The 22,168-nt window shown below is 48.6% G+C and overlaps 1 protein-coding gene across 9 annotated transcripts in view; it reads right to left on the bottom strand.

Moving 5' to 3' along the window:
• Positions 1 to 22,168, bottom strand: part of OGDHL (oxoglutarate dehydrogenase L) — a 2,607,259-nt gene that overhangs the window by 1,857,283 nt on the left and 727,808 nt on the right. For all 9 annotated transcript variants that reach the window (XM_069610806.1, XM_069610810.1, XM_069610809.1 and 6 more), the window contains one exon: positions 12,871 to 13,050. In XM_069610806.1, the coding sequence (XP_069466907.1) occupies positions 12,871 to 13,050 (180 nt within the window). The remainder of the gene's footprint in view (positions 1 to 12,870; positions 13,051 to 22,168) is intronic.

The raw sequence follows: 22,168 nt of genomic DNA, 5'->3' as shown, positions 1-22,168 counted from the left end.
GCTATAGGAGTTGCCTGTGTGCACATGGCATTTGAATTGATAGTAAAGCTTACATCTTTTATGTTTCTAAGGAATTTTCTTGACTTGTTACCTATCCGATCTCTATTCCCTTTTTGATTTTTAGGTTTTTTAGCTGGAAGTGGTTTTGGTTGTACAGCTTTGGCAACTTCTTTTTGTGATCCTTTAAAGATCTAAAACACATCTTCGGTAATGTTTGTCTCTGAATGTGGAGGCAGCACGGGGCTCACAAGATCTATGGTGCGGCCTTTAAGATCAACGGATGTCGAACGCATCTGGGCATCGCCATTTGCGTTGTTTCCTGTGCTTTGAGCACTTTCCACTGCTATGGCAAAGGATGTAATTTCAACACACGGCTCAGTTGCTCTTTCGAGCAGAGTGTCCCCCAAGTGATCATTCTCACCGTTGAGGGGGGTGGGTGTAAGTAGCTTTGCTTCACAAGCAGCTTCTCCAAGTACAACGTTGTTTGTTAGTTGCTTTTCTATTACAACTGGTGCTTCCGTTATTGTTTGAGCAGCTCTCGAATTCTGACCTGTTTGTTTGAGTGCAATTAGGGTCTCTCTAGGCATTACAGTTGGTACTTCATTAAACATTGCCTCTTTGTTTCCATCCTTGACTACTGATTGTACCCCAGAGGATTCACAGTCAAGAACGACAAGGTCCGCTCTAGGTTGAAGACTGGGCCCTTCATGAACATGATCTCTTTGTTGCCTTAATAAGCTAAGAGCTTCTTTGGCCACTCCAGCTAGAAGCTTCTTGTCATCACTGTTAGTTTGCTTTTGGTCAACTAGAGTCGCCAAAGAGCTGTCAATTTTATTTGTTGATTCGTAAAACATTTGCTTGAATAAGTTGTTGTCATATTCCAAATTAACCACTTTGGAATTCATCAAAGCGACTAACGTAGTTAGGTCATTCAGACTGTCCTTCACTTGCTCGTAAAGATTAATGAACGGACACAGAAACAGGGTCAGTGTGGATGTTAAAATTGGTTGCAAGTCTCGCATAATTTTTGTGAGCAGTTCTTGATTTACGAGCCCATGTGTTGGGTGCGTCTTGGGACGACGCTGTACTCTACGAATTTTCGGATACTCTCGTTCATCGAACGAAGAGTCAGTGGAGGAATCATCAGAACTGGACTCTTTTTCACTGGTTGAGCCTCTCATGTTTATATTTAAAGTTTTAGGTTTCTGACCCGAATCTTCATTATTCTGAATAGACAATTTTGTGTTTTGCATCTTCTGTATTCTTATTTGTGAGCATATAATGCCTGTGGAATCGCTATCTTCAATCCTTCTGTGCTTTGAGGGAACAGAGCGTCCCATGATGTCTTTTGCACCTTTTATTTGGTATTGATCAGAACCAAAGTCAAGCACAACTTTGTTACTGCATTCTTTCGTTGGGTCGTCTAATTTTGATGCAGTACGCGCCAGATTTATTTTCGTAAGATCCTGTAAAAGTTTGTGAACTACCTCAAGTGAGTTTATGCTTGATGTTACATTGGCAACATTGTTAGGAAGTTCGTTAGAATCTGCTACGGAGGTATTATCCATGGCTTGCAACACTGCAGGCATTATTTGCACAGAACTTGTATTATCAATGGGTGGATCCAGCCCCAAAGTTATTCCGCTGACTGCATGAACCTCCAAAATCTTACCACAATATGCATCGTGCGCACTATTTTCATCTGGAGCCACTTGTACAGATGCCCTTATTTTATCCACTACATGTTCTCTGTTTTTGGGTCCATAAAGTTCACGTTCTTTTGGCATTGCAGTGTGGAGTAAATGTGAATGCATTCCATTATTCTGACCAGGATGAGGGGTTAATGAAGCAACATCCGGAAATATAAAATATATTTCAGAAGTAAGCGCCCTGCTTTCAGTAGCGTTAGATATTACTTCTGAATTGAAAGGTGTGCACTCTTTCGAACAGTCTATGGGCATTTCAGCAGCAGAGAAGTATGGAGTCGCATGTGTATTGTGCTCCACTTCACTGCCCGTTATTTGTTTAGAGCAATGCATCCGTCTCTGGCATGCAGACCACGCATGCGCAGCTAGTTCAGCCAGGGCAGGGACGGCCCGCTCTCCAGCCGCCATTCGGAGCCCAGCCCACGGATCCTCCCCAGGAGAATCCACCTCGGTAGCCTCACCCAAGACCTGCCCGAGGACAGCACCAGTGGGCACAGCAACGTGCAGCTCCTCGGGCGATCCCCGTGCCACTCCAGGCGATGCACCAGCCCCAATGCCACCCGTCGCCCCGTAGGGACAGGACCGCGGAGCTCCAGCGCCAGACCCAGCGCACACGAACCCCCACGACACATCAAAGATGCGACGCTGCTCGACACCGCTGACTCGCACGGTGAGATGCGCGGCGGGGGCTGGAAGGATCCTCTGGCTATGGGGATCGTGGAGTTCTGGGAGGATGTTGGCTCGGCGATGAATGCCGAAACAGTTTTTTTAACGGGGAAAAACAGTGCAGAACCATTAGGTGAAACACTTGGCGGCAACTGCATATTTCCAGCGTATACATGTTTTTGGTATAATGGCATGGCAAGAAGAGCGGACTGTTCAACCGCATGTGCCGCTTTTGGTGCTTTAACCCCACTGTATGGAGAATTATGTATGTTTAAGGCCGTGTTCAAGGCAGTGGTAGATGGCAACAGCCTTTTAGGTATGCTTCCCCCCTTAGAACTGGCAGGCAAGTAGATAATGTCATTCAATGTTCTTACTTGATTGTCCTGCACTGCTTCCAGCCTAAGTACTGCTTCAGTCCCCCGGCGTAGCTGCAATCGGGTCAAGGGGTGTTGAGTTCCATGACCTCGTCCATTTGGACCCAGCAAGGGCTCAGGCTCCCCCATTGTGCCTCGCCACACCACCACACCTCCAAAGACTCTCAAGACTCAGCTGACCGCGTCCGCTCTGCCGAGAGTCTTGGGTCTTATAGTCCAGGTAGCAATAGGCTCCGCCTCCAGGCAGCTGCAGTAGAAGAGTTCCTCAGTCAGCAGAGCAACAGGGAAATCAGGGAAGACTCAAGACTCAGCTGACTCATTACTGAAAGAGGTTTTTAAGAACAACCTGACCAAATTGAGCATCGGCCCTGGAGCTCAGGTCCAAGCAGTAATGCTTATAAAAAGCTGATGGGGAAGTCCACGTAGCCGCCTTGGGAATGGTCTCCGAGGGAAAATATTTTTGGAAGGCAACAGCAGCCGCTTTGCCCTGTACAAGATGGGCATGAATGCCTTTCGGCGTTTGAAGGCCTTGAATGGTACAGGCCTCTGAGATACAGGAGGCAATCCATCAGGAGATAGTAGCTTTTGAAGCAGGTTTTCCTTTTGGGTCTCCGAACGTAACAAAGAGTTGGGAGGAGCCCGAGTTCAGTTGTTCTGTCCAGATAGAACTTCAGAGCTCGTCTGACATCTAGATTGTGTAATACTCTCTCGGCATCTGAGGCCGGGTTCGGGAAAAAGACAGGTAATGATATAGATTGATTCAAATGAAAATCTGTCACTACTTTCAGAAGGAAAGAAGGATGAGTGTGGAGCACAATCTTATCCTTATGAAAGATAAGGAACAGATGTGCCACGGACAAGGCTGGAAGCTCGCTTACACGACTTGCCGAAGTCACTGCAATCAAAAAGGCAAACTTCCAAGAAAGATACTTCAGATCCGTCGTGGCCAAAGGCTCAAAAGGCTTATGCAATAAGGGTGTCAAAACCACATTTAAATCCCACTTTCGGTGAGGACTGTGCAAAGGTGGAAAAAGATGTAATAAACCTGTGAAATGCCTTTTAATGACTGGGTTCGTCAAAGAAAAGGAACAGGCATCAATGGACAGGTAGGCGGCAATAGCTGACAAGTAAGTCCCACAGGATAGGACATGGATGCCCGAAGCAGCCAGATGAGAAATGAACGAAAGGACAGTGTCAATCGTAGCATGTCTGGGGTATAATTGCTTAGCTAAACACCAGTGACAAAACCGGAGCCACTTGATCCTATACTAAGACCTCATAGAAGGCTTCCTGGCTGCTTGGATAATACGCATATTGTCTTCAGACAGGGTAAACTGCTCTAGGGATTTGAATTCAGGCACCAGGCTGCCAAGGTGAATGATTGTGGGGAGGGGTGCCACATCTGCTGATCGCACTGGTGAAGCAGGTTGGGAATCAGCGGCAGTCTGATCTGAGGACAAATCAACAGATGCTGAAGTTCCGAAAACCAGAATATGGCTGGCCACCAAGGAGCTATGAACAGGAGAGTGCAATTCGAAGCATTCCTGAATTTGCAGAGTGACCGATACGCCTTCATGTTGTGCCAAAGGATCTCGAGAGCATCCCCTAGAGAAGAGGCCCAAAGACTGTTCCTGGATGCATAAAGAGGACGTTTCCTGTTTGTGGCAGTCGCAAAAAGATCCACTTTTGGAGTGCCCCATTGGCAAAAGATGTTGTTCAGTTCCCACTCGTAGCTGGCCGCTGTCTGCCGGCTGAGTGGGTCTGCTATCACATTGAGTTGCTCCGGAATGTGTACCGCCAGCAGCCAAATGCCGTGCTGGATGGCCCATTTCCCACATCTGAATGGCAAGGTCCACAAGAGGTGGTGACTTGGTGCCACCCTGCTAGTTGATGTAAAACATGGATACCGAGTTGTCCATGCGGACCCGGACCACCCGGTTCCTGATGGATGGTTGGAAAGCTTTCAGCGCCAGAAAAACAGCCAGGAGTTCCAAATAATTTATATGAAACTGCCTGTCCTGCGGCATCCATAGATCAAAAACCTGTAGAAGATCCAGAGTCGCTCCCCACCCTAGGAGGGAGGAGTCCGTGGTAATCATCACTTGTGGGCAGGGCTCCTGAAAGGAGGCCCCCACCGAAAGATTGCTGGTCGAGGACCACCACAGAAGGTCTGCCATCATGCAGGAAGGAACTGGGATCCTCTTGGAATCTGAGTCCGAAGCCTGACACCAAGAGCTCCGAAGAGCCAGCTGAGTGTGCCTCATTTTGAGATGCGCAAGAGGAAGAGCAAGTACGCATGAAGCCATGGGGCCTAGAAGTCTCTGGAACCACCAAGCCATCATGTGCTGTGACTGGATGAAGAGCTGACACGTGGCGAATAGATCCGCAATCCTGTCTGCCGTCAAATACACCCTGGAGTTGATTGTGTTCCACTGAAAACCCAAGAAGATCTGATCTTGGGAGACCGTCATGGAAAATTTCCGCCAGTTCACCGAAAGCCTGAGGTGGAACAGGAGCTGAAGGAGAGAATGGAGATTGCTCAATGCCGCCTGTGGACAAGGGCTGCGTAGGAGCCAATTGTCCAAATACGGATATACATGAATGCCCTGTAGACGAAGGGAAGCTGCGATGACCGACATCATCTTCGTAAAGACGCACATCGCCGAGCTGAGACCGAACGGGAGCACACAGAACTGGAAATGCTTCCCTCCCAGGGAGAACCGCAGATAATTTCGATGCGGCCCCCATATCAGGATGTGCATATACGCATCCTAAATGTCCACAACACTTCCGAAGAGATTACTTTTACTTGGCAGGGTGTGATCATCTTGAATTTCTCTTGGGGAAGAGAAACATTGAACTGGGAAAGGTTGAGGATGGTGTGCAGGCCAGCCTGGTTGGGTTTGGGCACCATGAACAGTCGAGAGCAGAAGCCCTCCCCTCGCTCCCTGAGGGGAACAAGTTCCACCGCCCTGAGTCTAGAAGCTTCTGAACCTCGGCTATGAGGGAGGGTATCCTGATCTGTTGGAAGGGAGGATTGAAGGGTGGGGAAGGGGGAGGGGCAAGCGAAAGCCCGCCCGAGCGATGGGCAAAACCCACCGATCGCCTGTGATGGGCTACCACGCCTCCAGATGAGACAAGATTCGTCCTCCCACCGGAGTCTCATGCGACCAACAAAAAATATAATTGTGCAGATTTGTCAGCAAGGAGACTACCTGCTCCTGGAGAGGATGCTGAAGGCAGAGCGAAAAAACAACCACATTGTTTTCGACGGGTGCCCCCAACCGGAGGGTCAGTTCTGCGTGTCCGGCGGTCCTGAAACTCTCTGAAGCCAGAGAAGGATCGAGACTGAGACCCCGACCTCTGGGTATAAGGGGCCTTAGCTGGGACCTTTGCCAGGACTGACAAGGATTTGGCGGCTTGGGTACTCACCTTGGTCTTTGCGAGTTTGTCATCCATAGAAGAATGAAGCAACTCCTTTCCGTCGAATGGAAGGTCCAGAACTTTATCTTGCACCTCCTTTGAAAACCTTGTCGCATGGAGCCATGCCTGGCGGGAGGTGTCAATTCCCACCATCAGGCCTCGAGCTGAAGTATCCACATGGTGTGCCGCAGCCTCCAGGATATCCTGTGCCAACACCCTAACGTCCGACAACCCGGCGTTGAAGTCGTCCAGCCTATCCGAAGAAATGGACTCCTGGAAATCAGCCAACTCCCTCCACAGCTTCATATTAGCTTCCGCCAGGATCAGCTCGGTAATTGCTTGGCGAAGTTGCAGTGCTGAGTTAGAAAAGACTGTCTTGCCCAAGGAGTCCAGAATTTTGTCTTCCTTGGAGAGAATCTGTGCCACAGCTGTAGAGGTTGCAGAAGCCGGCTTGGATTGAAGCGTGGCCGCAGCTACCACTGTAGAGGAAGGTAGCGGACAAGAACCAAGGCTATCTCCTCTGAGGTGTAAAACCTGTAACAGGCGTCGATTCCCTTATTAATATGCAGCCTGGTTTGGGGTTTATCCCAGACCTTACGCGTCTCAGCCAAAACGTCCTTCTGGAGGAACAGGCCGGTGCGGTCTTGTGGTGACAAGGTGAACGCTCCCAAAAGCACCCCTTCAAGCAGAGCAGGGGCCTCAGGTACTGGAATGCCGAGGAGGGCCATCATATCCAGAACCCGGTCATGGAATGCTCTGACAGAGCGGGGCTGCTCATCGCTATCCTGATCTGCTTGAGGGTCATCCAAAGGATCGGTGGCAGACGGCTGGGCCGCCACAGGTTTTAAAGTGCTATCCCGCTCTATGGGAGACAACGGGGGTAGGAGAGGAAGAGCTCGAGGCGGACCGTTAGGGAGAGGGGGTACAACCGCTGGAACTGCTGGAGCCACTGGTGCGGAAGGTGGCGCTGGAGGTTCAGGGTAGATTTCCTTGAAAAGACCCTTAAAGTACCCTTTCATAGGGTCAGAATGTATGAGCCTCAGAAATTTCCCGAAAAACACATCCTCTGATGAAGGCTTAGGCGCTCGGGTAGGCAGAGGCCTCTCATAAGGGGCGTACCCCCATGAACGCAATGAGGATGGTTGCCAGGACGGCCCACCATCAAATCGGGTCCACATAGATCAGCGGAGCAGAAGTAGGAGGAAGCGAGACGGTATGCGGCAGCGGCATCCAAGCACGCCAGTCAGAAGAAGGGCAGAACTGATTTTTACCTTCCACCCGAGGTGAAACAGGCTGCTCAGCCCCAAAATTAAGATCCCAGCACCTGCCGTCAAGAACGTAGGTGTAAGGGAAGGATCCAAAATGGACACCGTGGACTATGGGGGGTGGGCCGCCATTTTGTCGATGCCTGAAGAGAACTGCGTCACATGAACAGCTGAGGCAATCGTCTCCACAGGCTGGTCAGGGGACTTGAGTAACAATTTAGCCTTGACACAAGGATCATCAGCCGAGCCAGTACTGGGGGGTCTCGGATGTTTGCTTGACATCTTAGAGGTGGCCCCAACATTAGCCTCCAAGAGAGGAACCTCAGCAGAGTCGGTAACAGAGGAGTTACGATGCATGACCGCCCTCTTTGCCCCCTCAACAGAACCAGTATCACCGAGATGAGCGTGGGAAAACTGAGGAATGACCCTTACAGACAAGACTTTAGGAGCAGGTCTCTCGGTTCTGTCGGTACAGACCTTAGCCTCAAGAAGAGGAACCTCGGATTTCGTCCCGGTATGTATAGCTCCCTCGTGAGGGGCCTCAAGCCGTGGCTTGGTACTGAAAGCTCCATAAACTGACACCTCGGAGCGAACCCTGGTGTCCAAAGACACAGACGAACTGGGCCAACATTTAGCACCCAACTGGTGAACCTCGGAACGTGTTCTGGTCTTGGCAGGTTCATCGTGGGAACCCTCAGAGAAAACTCTGGTACGTCTATTAGGCCTGCAAGGCACCTCAGGAGAAATCCTGGGGGTAGAACTACTAGAACCCCTACCGGACTGAGAAGACCCCGGAAGTGAGTCCCCCGGCCGAGGCGCCCTAAAAAGTAAGGAACTTACTGGGCGTCAATTTTTTTAGTCAATGAACAGCTGAAGATGAGGCAGAGGAAAGTGCTGAAAAACGTCCTCCCACCGAAAAATACAGCGGTGGAGTGCCCGGACGGAGAGGGAATCACAGTAGAAGCAAGAATCCCACCGGTGTTCTGGCCCGAGACACTCCAAGCAGAGAGAATAGGGATCCGCCTTAGCGAAGCGACGTTCGTACGTAAAACAGGACACAAATTCCAGACGCTCCGGCATAGACAGAGGACTACATGACCGCAGAACCGGAGCAGGAGAGAAGGACAAAGGGAACAAAAAACTCCAGAAGATACAAGCGTGTCCAGTCCCAACCGCGCTGAGAAAAGGACTGAAGGAAGATACGCGGGGCGGAGCTCAGGAGGGTGGGGTTATGGCCATGTGCGGTACCCCGCGTAAAAAGAGAAGAAGGACAAACATTTTCAATTTGTTATGCTTTTTGGAAAAAAGTGCTCCGGTCCCATCCCCAAGGACGGAATCTCCCACAAGTATGGGAGAAAAGGGGACGGGACGTAGGAGTAACGAGGCAGACTTTTCTTGCAATGTTTCTTTGGTAGCAAAAAGTCCTTGAATGCCGAAGGAGGTCTGTTAAAGATCTCTTCAAAGCAATAAAGACTGTGGCTTAACGAATGGACAAAAAGTCCATCGCACAGAGACCAGAATTCTCATCACTTACTGGAGCCGTAGCCCTCCAAGCAGTATGTGTGTGCAGGCCAGAAATCAGAAAAATATGCCTATGGCGCACAAGCAGGTGAAAAAGAGCAAGCATGAGCAGAAAAATATAATTTTAACAATAACTGGCATTCAGCACCAGAAAAGGGGATGCGGCTGCTCTGAGGCATCCAGTCCCTCAGAATGCAGAGAAAAGGACTTAATTACGATTTCAGGGGATGGAGCATTCAGTAACATATTTAATAACTCTATGCATTTGGTTGCACTGTGTTAAAGAAATGTTTACTGCTGTGCAAATTTGGTTATGGTCCTAGTCCAATGATTAGGACTCTTAAGGGCATGCAGTAAGGAAGCAGGAATAATAGTGCTACCAATGGGTCAACATTTTGAAATTCAGAGGGGTCAACTCAGCCTTTCATCATTAGATGTTGATGAAATAATTCCCATTCAGTAATAATACACATTAGCAGCGCACTTAGAAACTAAGGCGAGTTGGTGCTATAGAAATTAGATTTTGCATGTCTATCTAGTGTACATTAGCGCTACATTTGTATTAAATCTAGAAAGAAACGAAAGCGTCATACAAAAAGTCAATTTTGCTGAAAGCCATAGGATTTCAAAAAGTAAATGGAGAAATCAACTTAAACTGCAAAACATGACACTGTTGCAAATGCATTTACGGAAGTAATCCTACAACAATAGTTTACAAGTACAAAAAAACACATAATAAACTTGTCTCTAAAACAACTCTAAAAGTAAGCATGCATACGCCTCAACTACCGAATCCAAGTGGCCAACCTATAACATACAAACCTGAACCAAAGAATTACAGTTGCTGATTAAAGCCAATCAAAGAAACCTTACTGAACAAATTGACCAATTCTGATTTTACAACCAAAGCAGCAAACTGCTGTGGGCATCACATAGACATGCTACATTGCCCCTTTTTGGCACAACTATTCACATTCATGTGCTGTCGGGAAGAAATTGATGGTAGGCAAAAGAGAAGATACAGACATGTGATGGCCCTACAGTGACACCAGTGTTCTAGTGGTAGAATAATCTGTTATCCATAGTGCTCATGTTATTCTTATGAGCAATATAAGCTTATAAACTTTGATCAGTTGTACAGTATAACAAAATAAATTGTCTCTTGATGCTAAAATAATGCAGTATTCTCCAAAGCAATAATACCAATTTCATCGACCTCGAGGAGGAAAGGCTTCGGCCCTGCTGGGTTTGGCACTGTCAACTTGCAAGTGACGCATAGTTCTCTACACCAGGCAGTCAATTTAACAAGAAGTCAAGCTACCTGCGAGTTAGAGACCCTTGATGTAGTGTTGATGCTATTCCTTAATTTACAGAATGAGTCATCTAGTTGCAATTTGAGACATTGTGGAATTATGAAGTGGTTGTAGGGTTCCCCATACAAAAATATTGAATTTAAGGAGATTGGAGACCACCATACACATCCCATCTCCCGTTTTCTGCCTATGCTTAACACAGACTGTACAAAGTCTCCAGCTTCACCCATCTATTTTAGGCAATACCTCCTGTCGAACGTGAAAACCTCTGATTTAGAAGTCGGAAAAAGAAGATGTTGATAACTCCTGCAAGAAAGAAATGTTGCTGAATCAAAAAAGTGTCAGAACTTACAAAGGAAACCAGAGTCAAGAAGGAAAACTTAACACCATTATTTGTCAAGGGTTAATGGTGTAAATCAGATAACAGGGCATCGGAGATGAGCCCAACAGTCCATTCATGTAGGAGATTAAGCCCCTGATTCATGGAATTATTTGCGTGTAAAACACAGATTTGCGCGCCATTCTTCACGAAAAACCCCATACCTCAAACAGGGATTTTTGTTTCAAATTCTCCATGAATTGCTTAATTTGGGGACTGGAATGTCTTTGGGCCACCCTCTGCTTCCAGAACTGCAGTATTTACTCTCCTTCCTTGTTATACATTATTTGAAGTACAACTTCCTAAACTGCCACCCAAGCCCATGAAACAATTAACATATGGTCCTTCCCCTTCAAACCACCTGATTTCCAATTGATTCAATCGATTTTTCTGTAGACGGAGATCAATGTTCTTTGCATTCCTTTCAAAGCCACCTGCCTCCTCAACATATTCTTGCTCTTCTTAACTCCCCGATTAAGAAGCAAGAGTAGATACTAGTACCAAGACCAAGCCTATATGGAATGCAACAAATGAGTGCAGAAGCAGCAATCTTTGGACATAGGACCTTGAAGAGCTAGCTTCAGGCACTTTGACCGATTAAAGAGTCTATTCGTTTTTTCTATTTAACTTTTTACATTTTTATATTGTGCCTCACAACTGGGGGCCTCAGGTTGCAAACAAGACTAAACAACAAGAAACACATAGAAAAGAGTACTTCATCGATTTTTTAAAGTGAGCCAGGGACGGAATTGTCCTTAGTGGAGGGGGCAGAACATTCCAAATCATAGGAGCCCAGGCATCAAAGCCGGTACCACCACATTTCTTAAGGGAAAAGCAGGAACAGTTCAGAAGAGAGTCTTTATTAGATCGCAAAATATGACCAATCGGTGCCTTCTTGATGCGTGAGCAGAGATATGCAGGGGCATTCCCGGTCAGGCATTTGTACACCAAGGTGGTAGCCTTATGTTGCACTCTCTTTCACAGGAAACAAGTGTAGCTGTAGTGACGAGCCTCAGTCAAATGGGCCCGCCGTAAAAGCCTGCAGACCAACTGAACTGCTCCATTCTGTATAACCTGTAATCTCCTGAGGTTGGCCTGAGATGTACCAACCAAAAGGCTATTACAGTAACCCAGCCTGGTGTTTATGGTAGCAGAGGCAATCAACGCCCTGTTCTTTTCTGTTAAATATGAGCGGATTTGCCACGAGTCATGTAGGAACATGAAGAGTTTAGATGTGAAACAGGTCTGTTAAAAGTCAATTGTGCCTCTAGGTAAACTCCTAATGTCTTAGTACATTGAAGGACAGGGAGAACATTGCTCGAAATCAAAAAGCTACCATACCGGGGGCCCATTTACTTAAGCCTGATGCCTGTTCGTAGGATAAGAAGTTCTGTTTTACTATCGTTCAGAGCAAGTGAATTTGCAGGCATCCATGAATGGACTGCCACGAATATTTCATTGACCTTTTCGACATCTTTGGAATATATCCATATTAGGTCAAGGAGTATCTGGGTACCATCTGAATAATTAGCAAACTGGACAGTGAGGTCATTCAAGAAGTGACACAGGGACTTAAAGTTAAACAATAAAGACGAAAGACATGAGCCCATCGGGACGCCACAGACAAGAGAGACAGGCAATGAAAGAGCATCATCTTTAACAACTCTGGCTTGTCTTGGCCCAAGGAAGGGTGTGAACCAATGAATAGCACTAGCTGAGCATTTTCCTTTCTTGACCAATCTGTATGCAAGAAGTATGATCAACTAAATACAATGCGGCTGAGAGGTCAAGCAAAAGGAGAAGTGCTGTGTGGCCCTTATGAATCATTTTTACAATATTTGACTTCAGGTCCAATAGCAGGGTTTCTGTCCAGTGCCTTGAAAGAAAACCCTGAATGTCCCGAGGCAAGCATTTCTTGTTGTTCTGTGAAGTCCTGATATTGATGACATCGACTTTATCAAGAACCTTCAACAAGAAAGGCACGTTAGTTCCTGTGACAATTTTCAGGCTCAAAACATAATCTTGGTCTGCAACTCTTTAGGATGTCCACTTGGAATGTTCAGAAGCTTATTAGGGTGGCGACAGAAGCCTTTACTCATTGACTACCTTTGCCATCTTACTAACACTCAGTCCAAGGCCCTCCCTTTAATGCACAAAATCAATGTCATGAGTGAAGTTATTTAGCTGTACAGTAAAGCAAAAGCTGTATGCAGTGCTTCTTACCTTTTTGCCCTCCATGTCCCCTCTGTAGAACTGCTCTGCTTTGGTCTTTCCCTGCACCACAGGGTCCACCGCTTCCAAGTGAGATGGGTTGGCCACCAGTGATAGAGTCAGGTTTTTATTTGTGCTTCGGTTTATTCTTTCATGGTACATTCCAAGGTGGTACTTGACATCTCCAGAACCCTGGGGAATATGTGTGAAAGGTAAGTCAGCAAGAAACAGAATATAAAAAACAGAACACAGCAGAAATATAAAAAAGGAGCTTCGCCCTATTGTTAACACCATAACCTACAAGATGATCTACTGAATGTTGACCGCATACATTGTACATCTGTGTCCAATGGCAAACTCCAATTGATGAGTCAAGTGATACATTGTGGACAAAAGAAGCACAAAATTACAGTTCTGTCATACATTGCCTATAAAAACTATTTTTCTGCTGCACAGTCAATTAGAACAAAACACAGAATGCATGCAATGCGGCCATTTCAATATTATCAACCGCCATCACAGCAATACGTTCCCACGATTAAAACATGTGTCTATCTGCTTGTCAGTCCAGCCTCTGCAAGGAAAGGGAATGCAACTCCTGGCACAATGTACATGGAAGATGGGTAAGCAAAATATGCATGGTTAAATAGGGGTCGAAGATGTAATTGAAGAACCTCTATTACTAGGAAAGCATGTCGAAATCATGTAATTCGGGGTAAAGTACCATAGGCTATAAGGATGTTCAAAGTCACCAGAGAGTTCCATAAACAAATAAAGGAACGAGGCAGACATCCTTTAACACTTGTGTACGAGCGCAATATAAATAAAATATCACATCAGGTCACGGCACTCCAAGGTGACTTATAATAAATACCCTTTTAAAGTATGTTTGCATTTAGCGGATATTTGATTCATTATAATATAAGGACACACACTGCCATCTCCTTTAATACCTGGCCTCTTCCTTAATCTAATGTAAGAGATCTTTCGTTTGCAGGCCCACATAATCAATGTAGAATCTGTTTGGATTTAAAAAGCTAATATGCATCGTTTAATATGTTGCAGAAATAATTGTCGAATAAAATTCCTCGAAAAAACATTTTTCATTTTGTGCTTTAAAATAAGTAACAACATGCAGATTTCTGCTCACCTGTGTTAAAAACGAGCAGCACACACATTAAACATTCTACCATAAACAGCTCCTTGTCAATTAATGGCTGTAAAGTGTCACAGAAAACTATTTTACAAGCAAAGAATTTGAAATACCATTCTGCAGAGACAGATGTAATTATCCTCTGCACTGGCTCAAGCAGTAGGCATTGTAATATCACAACTGAAGCATAATAACTGATGACAGAGTAGTTGTAATATCAGTTCCTTATTACAGGTTAATTGTTATGTCACAATTAGCCTTTAATAAAGCAAGACGCACCTGTTCTGGGGGTTTCACCGGGTGGTAACTGCCCGGAATCCCAAGTTAAACGTTAGGCCCTGCCACTATTACCACCCAGTGAAGCCCTGGGAACTGGTGCTTATTGCTATTAGCAACCCAAGGCTAACCCTCGGGGTGCCAACCGCAATACATTTGTGTGAATAAATGGGATGTGGCAAGCGTTCAACCAGTTGATTCATACAAATCCATTAGTCACCTAGCATGAACCCAGTAGTCCGGGCACCTTTGCGGAGCCAGGGACGTCATTTCAACAAAATGCCTGGGGTAGCGGAAGTGACATCACATGACCATTGAGCCCCTGATAACATCACAGGAAGTGATGTCATTTGACCCCACCCCAAACTGATATCGCGGGAAGCGATGGAACAAGACCTTTCACCCGTTGACAAAACAGGAAGTGGCATCACATAGCATTATACACTATGAAAAATATGGTTACGATACCACTATAATGTGATGTACATTTCATACAAGAATGGATCGCCATATGTATGATTAAGATCAGTGTATATAGGCCCATATGACCAAATTACTGTGAATGCAAGCAGACGTCCATTACCAAATGATGTGTTATTATATAGCACTTTCACTTAAGTGCTTTATATAGAAAAAATATACACCCAATATCACCCAACCTGTATTGGTACTCATTTATCGACCTCAGAAGGAAGAAAGGCTGAGTTGAGGCGTTTAAGAACAGACTAAATCAGTGACTCACCCCCTGAAGTGTGCCTGAAATAAACCTTTAATGAGTCTAGCAATTATTGTATAGAATTCCAGAAAGACACATTATTTGTTATCAGTGCTTCAGTGCTGAAAGTGTTAGACTTGTGGCACTCCCGTTCTTATTTTACTTCTTTTTTTTAAGGGGCCTGAACAAGAAAACCAGCCACTCCAGAACTAAAGAGCCACATGGTGCTGGCCACAGCCCAGAAGTTTGCATTCCAAAATATATATATATTTTTTTAAGAGGTCGCAAGGGAGACCTCAGAGGTCGCAGTTGCAACCTCTGGCAACACCTAAATGACATCCCTGTGCGGAGCCCCTCGACATTTCCATGACGGGCATCAGTGGAGTCGGGTGAGATACAGGGCGGTAGTGCCGCAACAGGTAATTGAGGGATTGGGGTGGGGGCAGGAGAGTGATGGGGGAGTGGGAGGGAATATGGCCGGCGAATGCCTCCACTGCTCGGGTTGCTCAGAACCCAGGTTTGAATCGTTAAATTCAGCCTGGGTTTTGAGCAACCCGATTGGTTGACGCACCCGCAGAGGCTGCTAATAATACAATTATTTTTAGGCTTTTATTTGGGTAGCGCAAGCTGCCATGCATCATATTATACTTATAATATGGACCGAAAGAACAAGTTACTTACCAACTGTAACATTCTTTCGACTGATGTTCCTCCCATGTATTCCTCATCTTATGATATTCGTATACTGCCAGCTTCGCTGCTTCGGAAAAATAATTTCTCGCCAGAGAGCGCTGTGCACGAGGTCGTGGCGTCGATGTCCCTCGACGGGCTTCGTATCGACATCACCATCAGTATAAATAGCTTGTGCCGCACATGTTGGCTTCAGTTCTGTTTTTTTGAGGAACACCCAGGCGTGCCTTATGACGGATAGACTCTTTGTGAGAAGAAAGTGTAAGTAACGTAAACTGTACTGCGGGGTAGGAGGGGAGGGGCGATAAGGAATACGTGGGAGGAACATCCAGTCGAAAGAACGTTACAGTTGGTAAGTAACTTGTTCTTCAAATGGATTGTGTCCTCTCACGTATTCCGCATCTTATGATAGACTCCCATAGAAGTGGTCATTTTGGAGGTGGGAGTACTATTTATTGTTCTCATGGACGGAATGAAGTACCGCCTTGGCAAATAAACCGTCATTGGAGGAAGAGGCATCCAAGTAATAATGCTTGATGAAGGTATGCATTGATGCCCATGTTGCAGCTGAACAAATATCTGCTGCAGGGACTCCCCTCTTCAGAGCCGCAGAAGTAGCCACCCACTAGTGGAATGTGCTCGCAGCCCATCCGGTGAGTCTTTTCCCGCCAATCTGTAGCACTCAATTATAGCCAGAATGATCCAGCGGGATATACTTTGTTTTTTCACCGCTAATCCTAATTTATGACCTGTATAACCCACAAAAAGTTGGTCATCTTGACATAAGGAACAAGTAACTTACCTGTTACTGTTCTCCAGCACGGGTCTGGCATGGATTCAAATGCTCATGAATATTCCCCGTCAGGCTGGGAATTCTCGGTAAAGAAAAAATCAGTTTCAGTTTCGTTTCTGAACTGTCTTTCTACTAGTAACCAATCAATGGTATTTGGGTCATACTGCCCCCAGCCAATGACTGCCCTCTACCTAAGCCCCTACTCTGGCAGCCATCTTCAGATTTGGTAGCACGTAAAGTGGCAGTAGGACCAAGAGAAGAGCCGCAGAGGGGTTGGAGGGAGGGTTTGCATGTGAATCCATGCCAGAACCCTGCTGGAGAACAACAGTTACAGGTAAGTAACTTGTTCCTTCTCCAGCATGGGGTCTGGCATGGATTCACATGGTCATGAATACAAGAATACATAGCAGTACACACATGCACAACCACGGGAGCCTGGTCAGCACCACGTTGAGATCCCGCGCCGGGGCCTTCACCGGCGGGAATGAGCGGACCAGTACTTTCATGAACTCCTTCACCAGGCAGTAAGACCACAGCGACGACCGCCCTGGAGTTCTGGTGTAGCGGGAGATAGCCGCCAGATGGATCTTGATGGAGGCATGTGCCAGTCCCGCTTTGGCCAGCGACAGCTAATGCGGCAGCACTTGAGGGGCTGTAATCCGTAGAGGGTTGATCTTCTGTGCACGGCACCAGAAAGAAAACCGCTTCCATTTATGTCCATAGCACTTAAGAGTCGAGGATGCCCTGGCCTTTGCAAGGAATTCCTTGCAGTCTGCCGGGATATTGTAGCCTCCAAACTCTATTGCTGCAGGAGCCAGGCCTGCAGGTTCAGCGATCCTGGGTCGTGATGTAGGATGCTGCCTCCTTCCCTGGCGAGAAGATCCGCGTCTGTCGGATCATCCTGCATCGGGACCGTCTGAGTTGACTGATGAGTCGCAGAAGCAACGGCATCGGTGGGAACGCATACAGGAACAGGCGGTCCCAGGGGAAGGAGAATGCATCGCCCATGCTCCCCGGCTGGGGAAACCTGCTGGCGAACCTCCGGCACTTGGTGTTCGTCGCCGTCACCCCATCGTCGGAATAGTAGATCCACTTGATCCTGCCAGAGTTCCCACTCGCGGCACGACCGCAGCTCCCTGCTGAGTGCGTCGGCGACAGTGTTCTTTACTCCTGCCAGGTGGAAGGGTACCAGGAACATCCCCTGGGCGACGGCCCAGTGCCAAAGATCCTGCGCTTTCTTGGATAGGGCTGGGGATCTAGTGCCCCCCTGCTTTCGGATGTAGAATATCGTGGTGGTGCTGTCGGTGAAGATCCGCACCACTTTGCCCTTGAGGAACGGAAGGAAAGACCTGAGGGCCCAGAACACGGCCCGGAGCTCCAGGACGTTGATGTACAGGGACCTCTCCTCCAGGAGCCAAAGGCCTCTTGCATGGAGATCGCCGGTGTGCGCTCCCCATCCCTCCAGTCTCTCCGTTTCCTGTTGCGCTGAGGTCTGGAAGTCCATGCCCACCGCGAGATGCGCGCGGGTGCCACACCACCGGATCGCACGACGGAAAGTCTTGTTGAGGGGGATCTTGTCTTCTAAACTTCCCGCCGCTTGCATCCAATGGGTGTCGAGGAACTCCTACAGTGGCCGCATCCGCAACCTGCACAGACGCACGAGGTAGATGCACGACGACATCATGCTGAGCAGGGACTTGTGATGGCCCTCACCCTGGCTACTTCCATGGTCAACAGCCGTTGCACCTTGCCCAGGATGGCCCTCGTCCTTTCCTCCGATGGTGAGGCCAACCGCGCCACTGTGTCGAGTCTGGCTCCCAGGAACAGGGCGTCCTGCGACGGTACCAAGTGGGACTTCGCAAAGTTGATCGAGAATCCCAGTTCCATGAGCAGGCGGACAGTCTTCGCTGTGTGGTCGACGGCGAGTCCTCTTGACTTTTCTCGGATGAGCCAATCGTCCAGGTAGCGGTATACGTGGATCTCCTGCAGGCGCATCCGCACCACCACTGGTGCCAGGCACTTGGTAAAGACCCTTGGAGCCGACTTCAACCCGAAGGGCAGGGCCTTGAACTGGTAGTGCCGCCCTTGGACCACGAAACGTAGGAACTTTCGATGTCCTTTGTGTATGGGGATGTGAAAGTAAGCATCCTCCAAGTCCAGCGACGATAGGAAGTCGCCTTCCTCCAGCTGTCCCAGCACGTGCTGAAGGGTAACCATCCGAAACTTCTGGGCTTTGATGCATTTGTTGAGGCGCCGAAAGTCCAGGATGGGCCACCAGCCTCCGGTCTTCTTTCGCATGAGGAAGTACCGCGAGTATACTCCGGAGCCCCGGATCCTCTTTGGGACGAGTTCTATCGCGCCCTTTCTCAGCATGACTCGTACCTCTAGAAGCAGCAGTGGAACGTGATTTTCTTTCCTGGCCACAGGTGGGAAATGGGGGCACCCTCTTTGGAACTCCAGAGTGTGCCCGTGGTCCAGGGCATCCATTCGCTGCCAACAAGAAGACTCGACGTCCCATGGCGTCTAGCTTTTTTCCCCTCGGTGTCCGGTGGTTAAGTGGAGGATGACGCCGTCGCCCCTGCTGCTTTCTTCTTGGCTGCCGTGGAGACTACGGAATCCGAGATCGGTTGCGCCCTGAGGCACATAGGAGCGGAATCCGGGACCCAGTACTTCTTCTCGTACCAGTCTCTCTTTGCAGGGGCCGTGGAAGGGTTCTTCAGAAGGGACAGACCCTCGACCCATATGTCGTCCAAGAGCGGGACCGAGAGTACGGTTTTCCTCTTGGCTTCCCGTCGTTGGTAAAGAAATCCCTCTTTCTTTTGTTCCAATGGGCACAGCTGTAAAAGCTCAGAGGCCCTGGCGAACATGGTGTGAAAGGAGCCAATTTCATCAGGGGTGGGGGGGGTAGCCCGGGCGGGAGGCGACGGGGGATCCATTACGTCGGCGTCGCAGCCGTCGTCGTCAGTCCCCGTCCCAGCCGTCCCCGTCTCTGTCTCGTCCCTGCGGAGGAGGGGATGGGGGTGAAGGCTGGAAGGGAGGGGGAGGATTGATTTGCCTCCCCTTGCTCGGTGGGCTCCCCGACGGTCCAGGCGCCCCCGGATCGTCCGCTGGGGGTAAGGGCAACCTTGTCCTTATCTCCATACACAGGGTCTGCAAAGCCATCAAGATTGCTCCTGAATTGTCCTGTGGCGTAGGCATCGGTTGCGACGGGAGCAACTGTTGGGGCGCGGGGTCCGCCGTTTCTTCCACGGCCCGCGGCTCCTCGTCGGCTCCACCGTTGCTCTCTACGTCCGCCTCATCAGGATCCTTCCCGTAGGTACTGACCTCCTCAAACTTCTTGTCATCCTCGGAGGTGGTATCTGTGTCCGTTAGGGCTACCGTGCCCCCCCCCCCCCTCTTTCTCGTCCTAGGGTTTCACAGGGGTCTTCTCGATAGGCTGGAAAGATGTTTCCCTCCGGGGTGGCAGGATCCTTCCCGTAGGTACTGACCTCCTCAAACTTCTTGTCATCCTCGGAGGTGGTATCTGTGTCCGTTAGGGCTACCGTGCCCCCCCCCCTCTTTCTCGTCCTAGGGTTTCACAGGGGTCTTCTCGATAGGCTGGAAAGATGTTTCCCTCCGGGGTGGCAGGGAAACTCTAGGCCCGGAAGTCGTCTCCACTGGGGTAGCCTCCGCAGGCTCCTCCAGGGCCGCCACGACTCCTTCAATCGAGGCCTTCGCCGGGTGAATCAGGGCCTTCACGACTTTGGGGGCGTCTGAGGCCTTCACCTTAGGGGGAGGGTCACTGCCTCGCCCCCCCCTTGGCTTTCACCGTCGGGGGTCAACCGGGGCTTCTCCAGAAGCTTACCCGGGTTCTCCGACTTCCTTTTCACCGAGCCAGAGCGTTGGCTCGTAGATGATGGCGTCGGTGACATCGTGCCCTGCCTGGCAGCCGAGGAGCCCGAACCAACAGCGCTCCCAGTGCCCGCGGACTCGCAGTGCTTTGTCTTTTGTTGGGCCCCCGTCCCCCGAGCGCCCTCAAAGGTCTTAGAAGACCGCTTGGACTTCTTCTGAGCTGCTGCTGGGCTCTTCGCCTCCAGCCAGACAGCGAGTCGTTTACGACAGTCCTTCATGGTCCGGACGGACATGTTCTTGCAGAACGCACAGTCCTCCTCCACATGTGACTTGGCGTGTAGGCAGTAGAGGCACCGGGAGTGCTCATCCTCAGAGACGTTCTGCAGTCCAGATCCTGGGCAGTTCCTAAACAGTTTGATCCAATTGGCGTCGAATCTCCTTTTTCCTGGGCCATGTCTGAACCTGGGTAAGCCTCAAGGTCTTCCGGAATCCTCCAAGAAGTGCAATTCGACGAAAATCTGTCCTTGAGAGGTGTAGAAATTTCTGAAACGGGTCCCCGTTGATCAGAAGAAGAATCGGTGGAGCTTGAGGCTCGAATTGACCGAATAAATAAGAGTAAACTCTTTGAAAAAACACAATACGCAGTAAAAGCTCGAGAGCTACAGCACGAGGACTCCCAACACTTGAACGTGCGGTAAAAATCTGAAGATGGCTGATGTTCATAATGAGAGGGCTGGTGCAAAACAGGGAGATAAGCATCATAAACATGTACGCTCCGAACCAAAACACGGCGGCATACTTTAGAACCTTATGTAACAAACTCAGCACGTGCCTGGGAGGGGCAGTGATCTGGGGAGGAGACTTTAATTGCGTGTTAAACCCTAAGGTAGATAGATCAGATGGTAAAATGGATAGACCCACCCCAAGCCGCTAGAGCACTGCAGATATTGCAGGAGGATTTTGGGTTCGAGGATGTATGGAGGTCACACCACCCCCGGGAGAGGCAATATTTGCACTACTCAGCCCCAAAAAACCTACATACTAGGGTGGACTATATGTTTGCTACACAGGAGTTAATGACTGAGATGACGCAGATGGAATATAAAGCGAGGGTCCTCTCAGACCACTCGCCACTAATCCTGTGGTGGCAATATCGACCCCCGAGAGCAAAGATCCCGACATGGCGCCTCAGAGCAGAGGCGCTGAAAGACACCATCTTTAGGGAGGACATGAGGGAGGAAATAATAAACTACTTTGAGATCAATACTGACAGTGTGGATACAGTGGGTATGCTTTGGAAGGGCTTTAAAGTGGTAATGAGGGGGGTAGCTATAGCTAAGTCCAAAGGGCTACAAGGAGGGATCCTCCTGCAAGATACAGAGAAGGGCCGAACTGCAAGATACAGATAAGGAGCTAGAAAGAGCGTTAAGTAAGGGAGGTACTACCAAGGAAGATAATGAAGTAATACGTAGGCTGCAGCAGAAATGTGCGGGGCACTGGGAGAGACTGTGCAATCTTAACTATAAGAAGTATATAGAGAGACAGCATGCGGGGGGGATAAACCAGGGAGGGTCTTGGCATGGCTATACAAGAATGTGACCCCCAGGCCCACAATCAGAACAATAACTGGGGAGGATGGGGGCATAGCGGACACCCAGGAGGGAGTTAACCAGGAATTTGTAGAGTATTACAGATTTTTGTATGGAGATGATGAGGAAAGTGATCGTAAAGAAATAGTAGAAACACTGGAGGACATAGGACTGCCACAGATCAGTGCTGAAGAGCGGGAGGAGCTGGACGCTCCTATTACCTTAGAGGAATTGGAAGAGGTAGTGAGACAGTTGCCCACCAG

The sequence above is a fragment of the Ambystoma mexicanum genome, chromosome 8, assembly GCF_040938575.1.
Source record: "Ambystoma mexicanum isolate Mex_15411 chromosome 8, UKY_AmexF1_1, whole genome shotgun sequence".
NCBI lineage: Eukaryota > Metazoa > Chordata > Amphibia > Caudata > Ambystomatidae > Ambystoma > Ambystoma mexicanum.
Note: the sequence above shows the minus strand (reverse complement) of the source record. Positions and strands in the feature narration are given on the sequence as shown.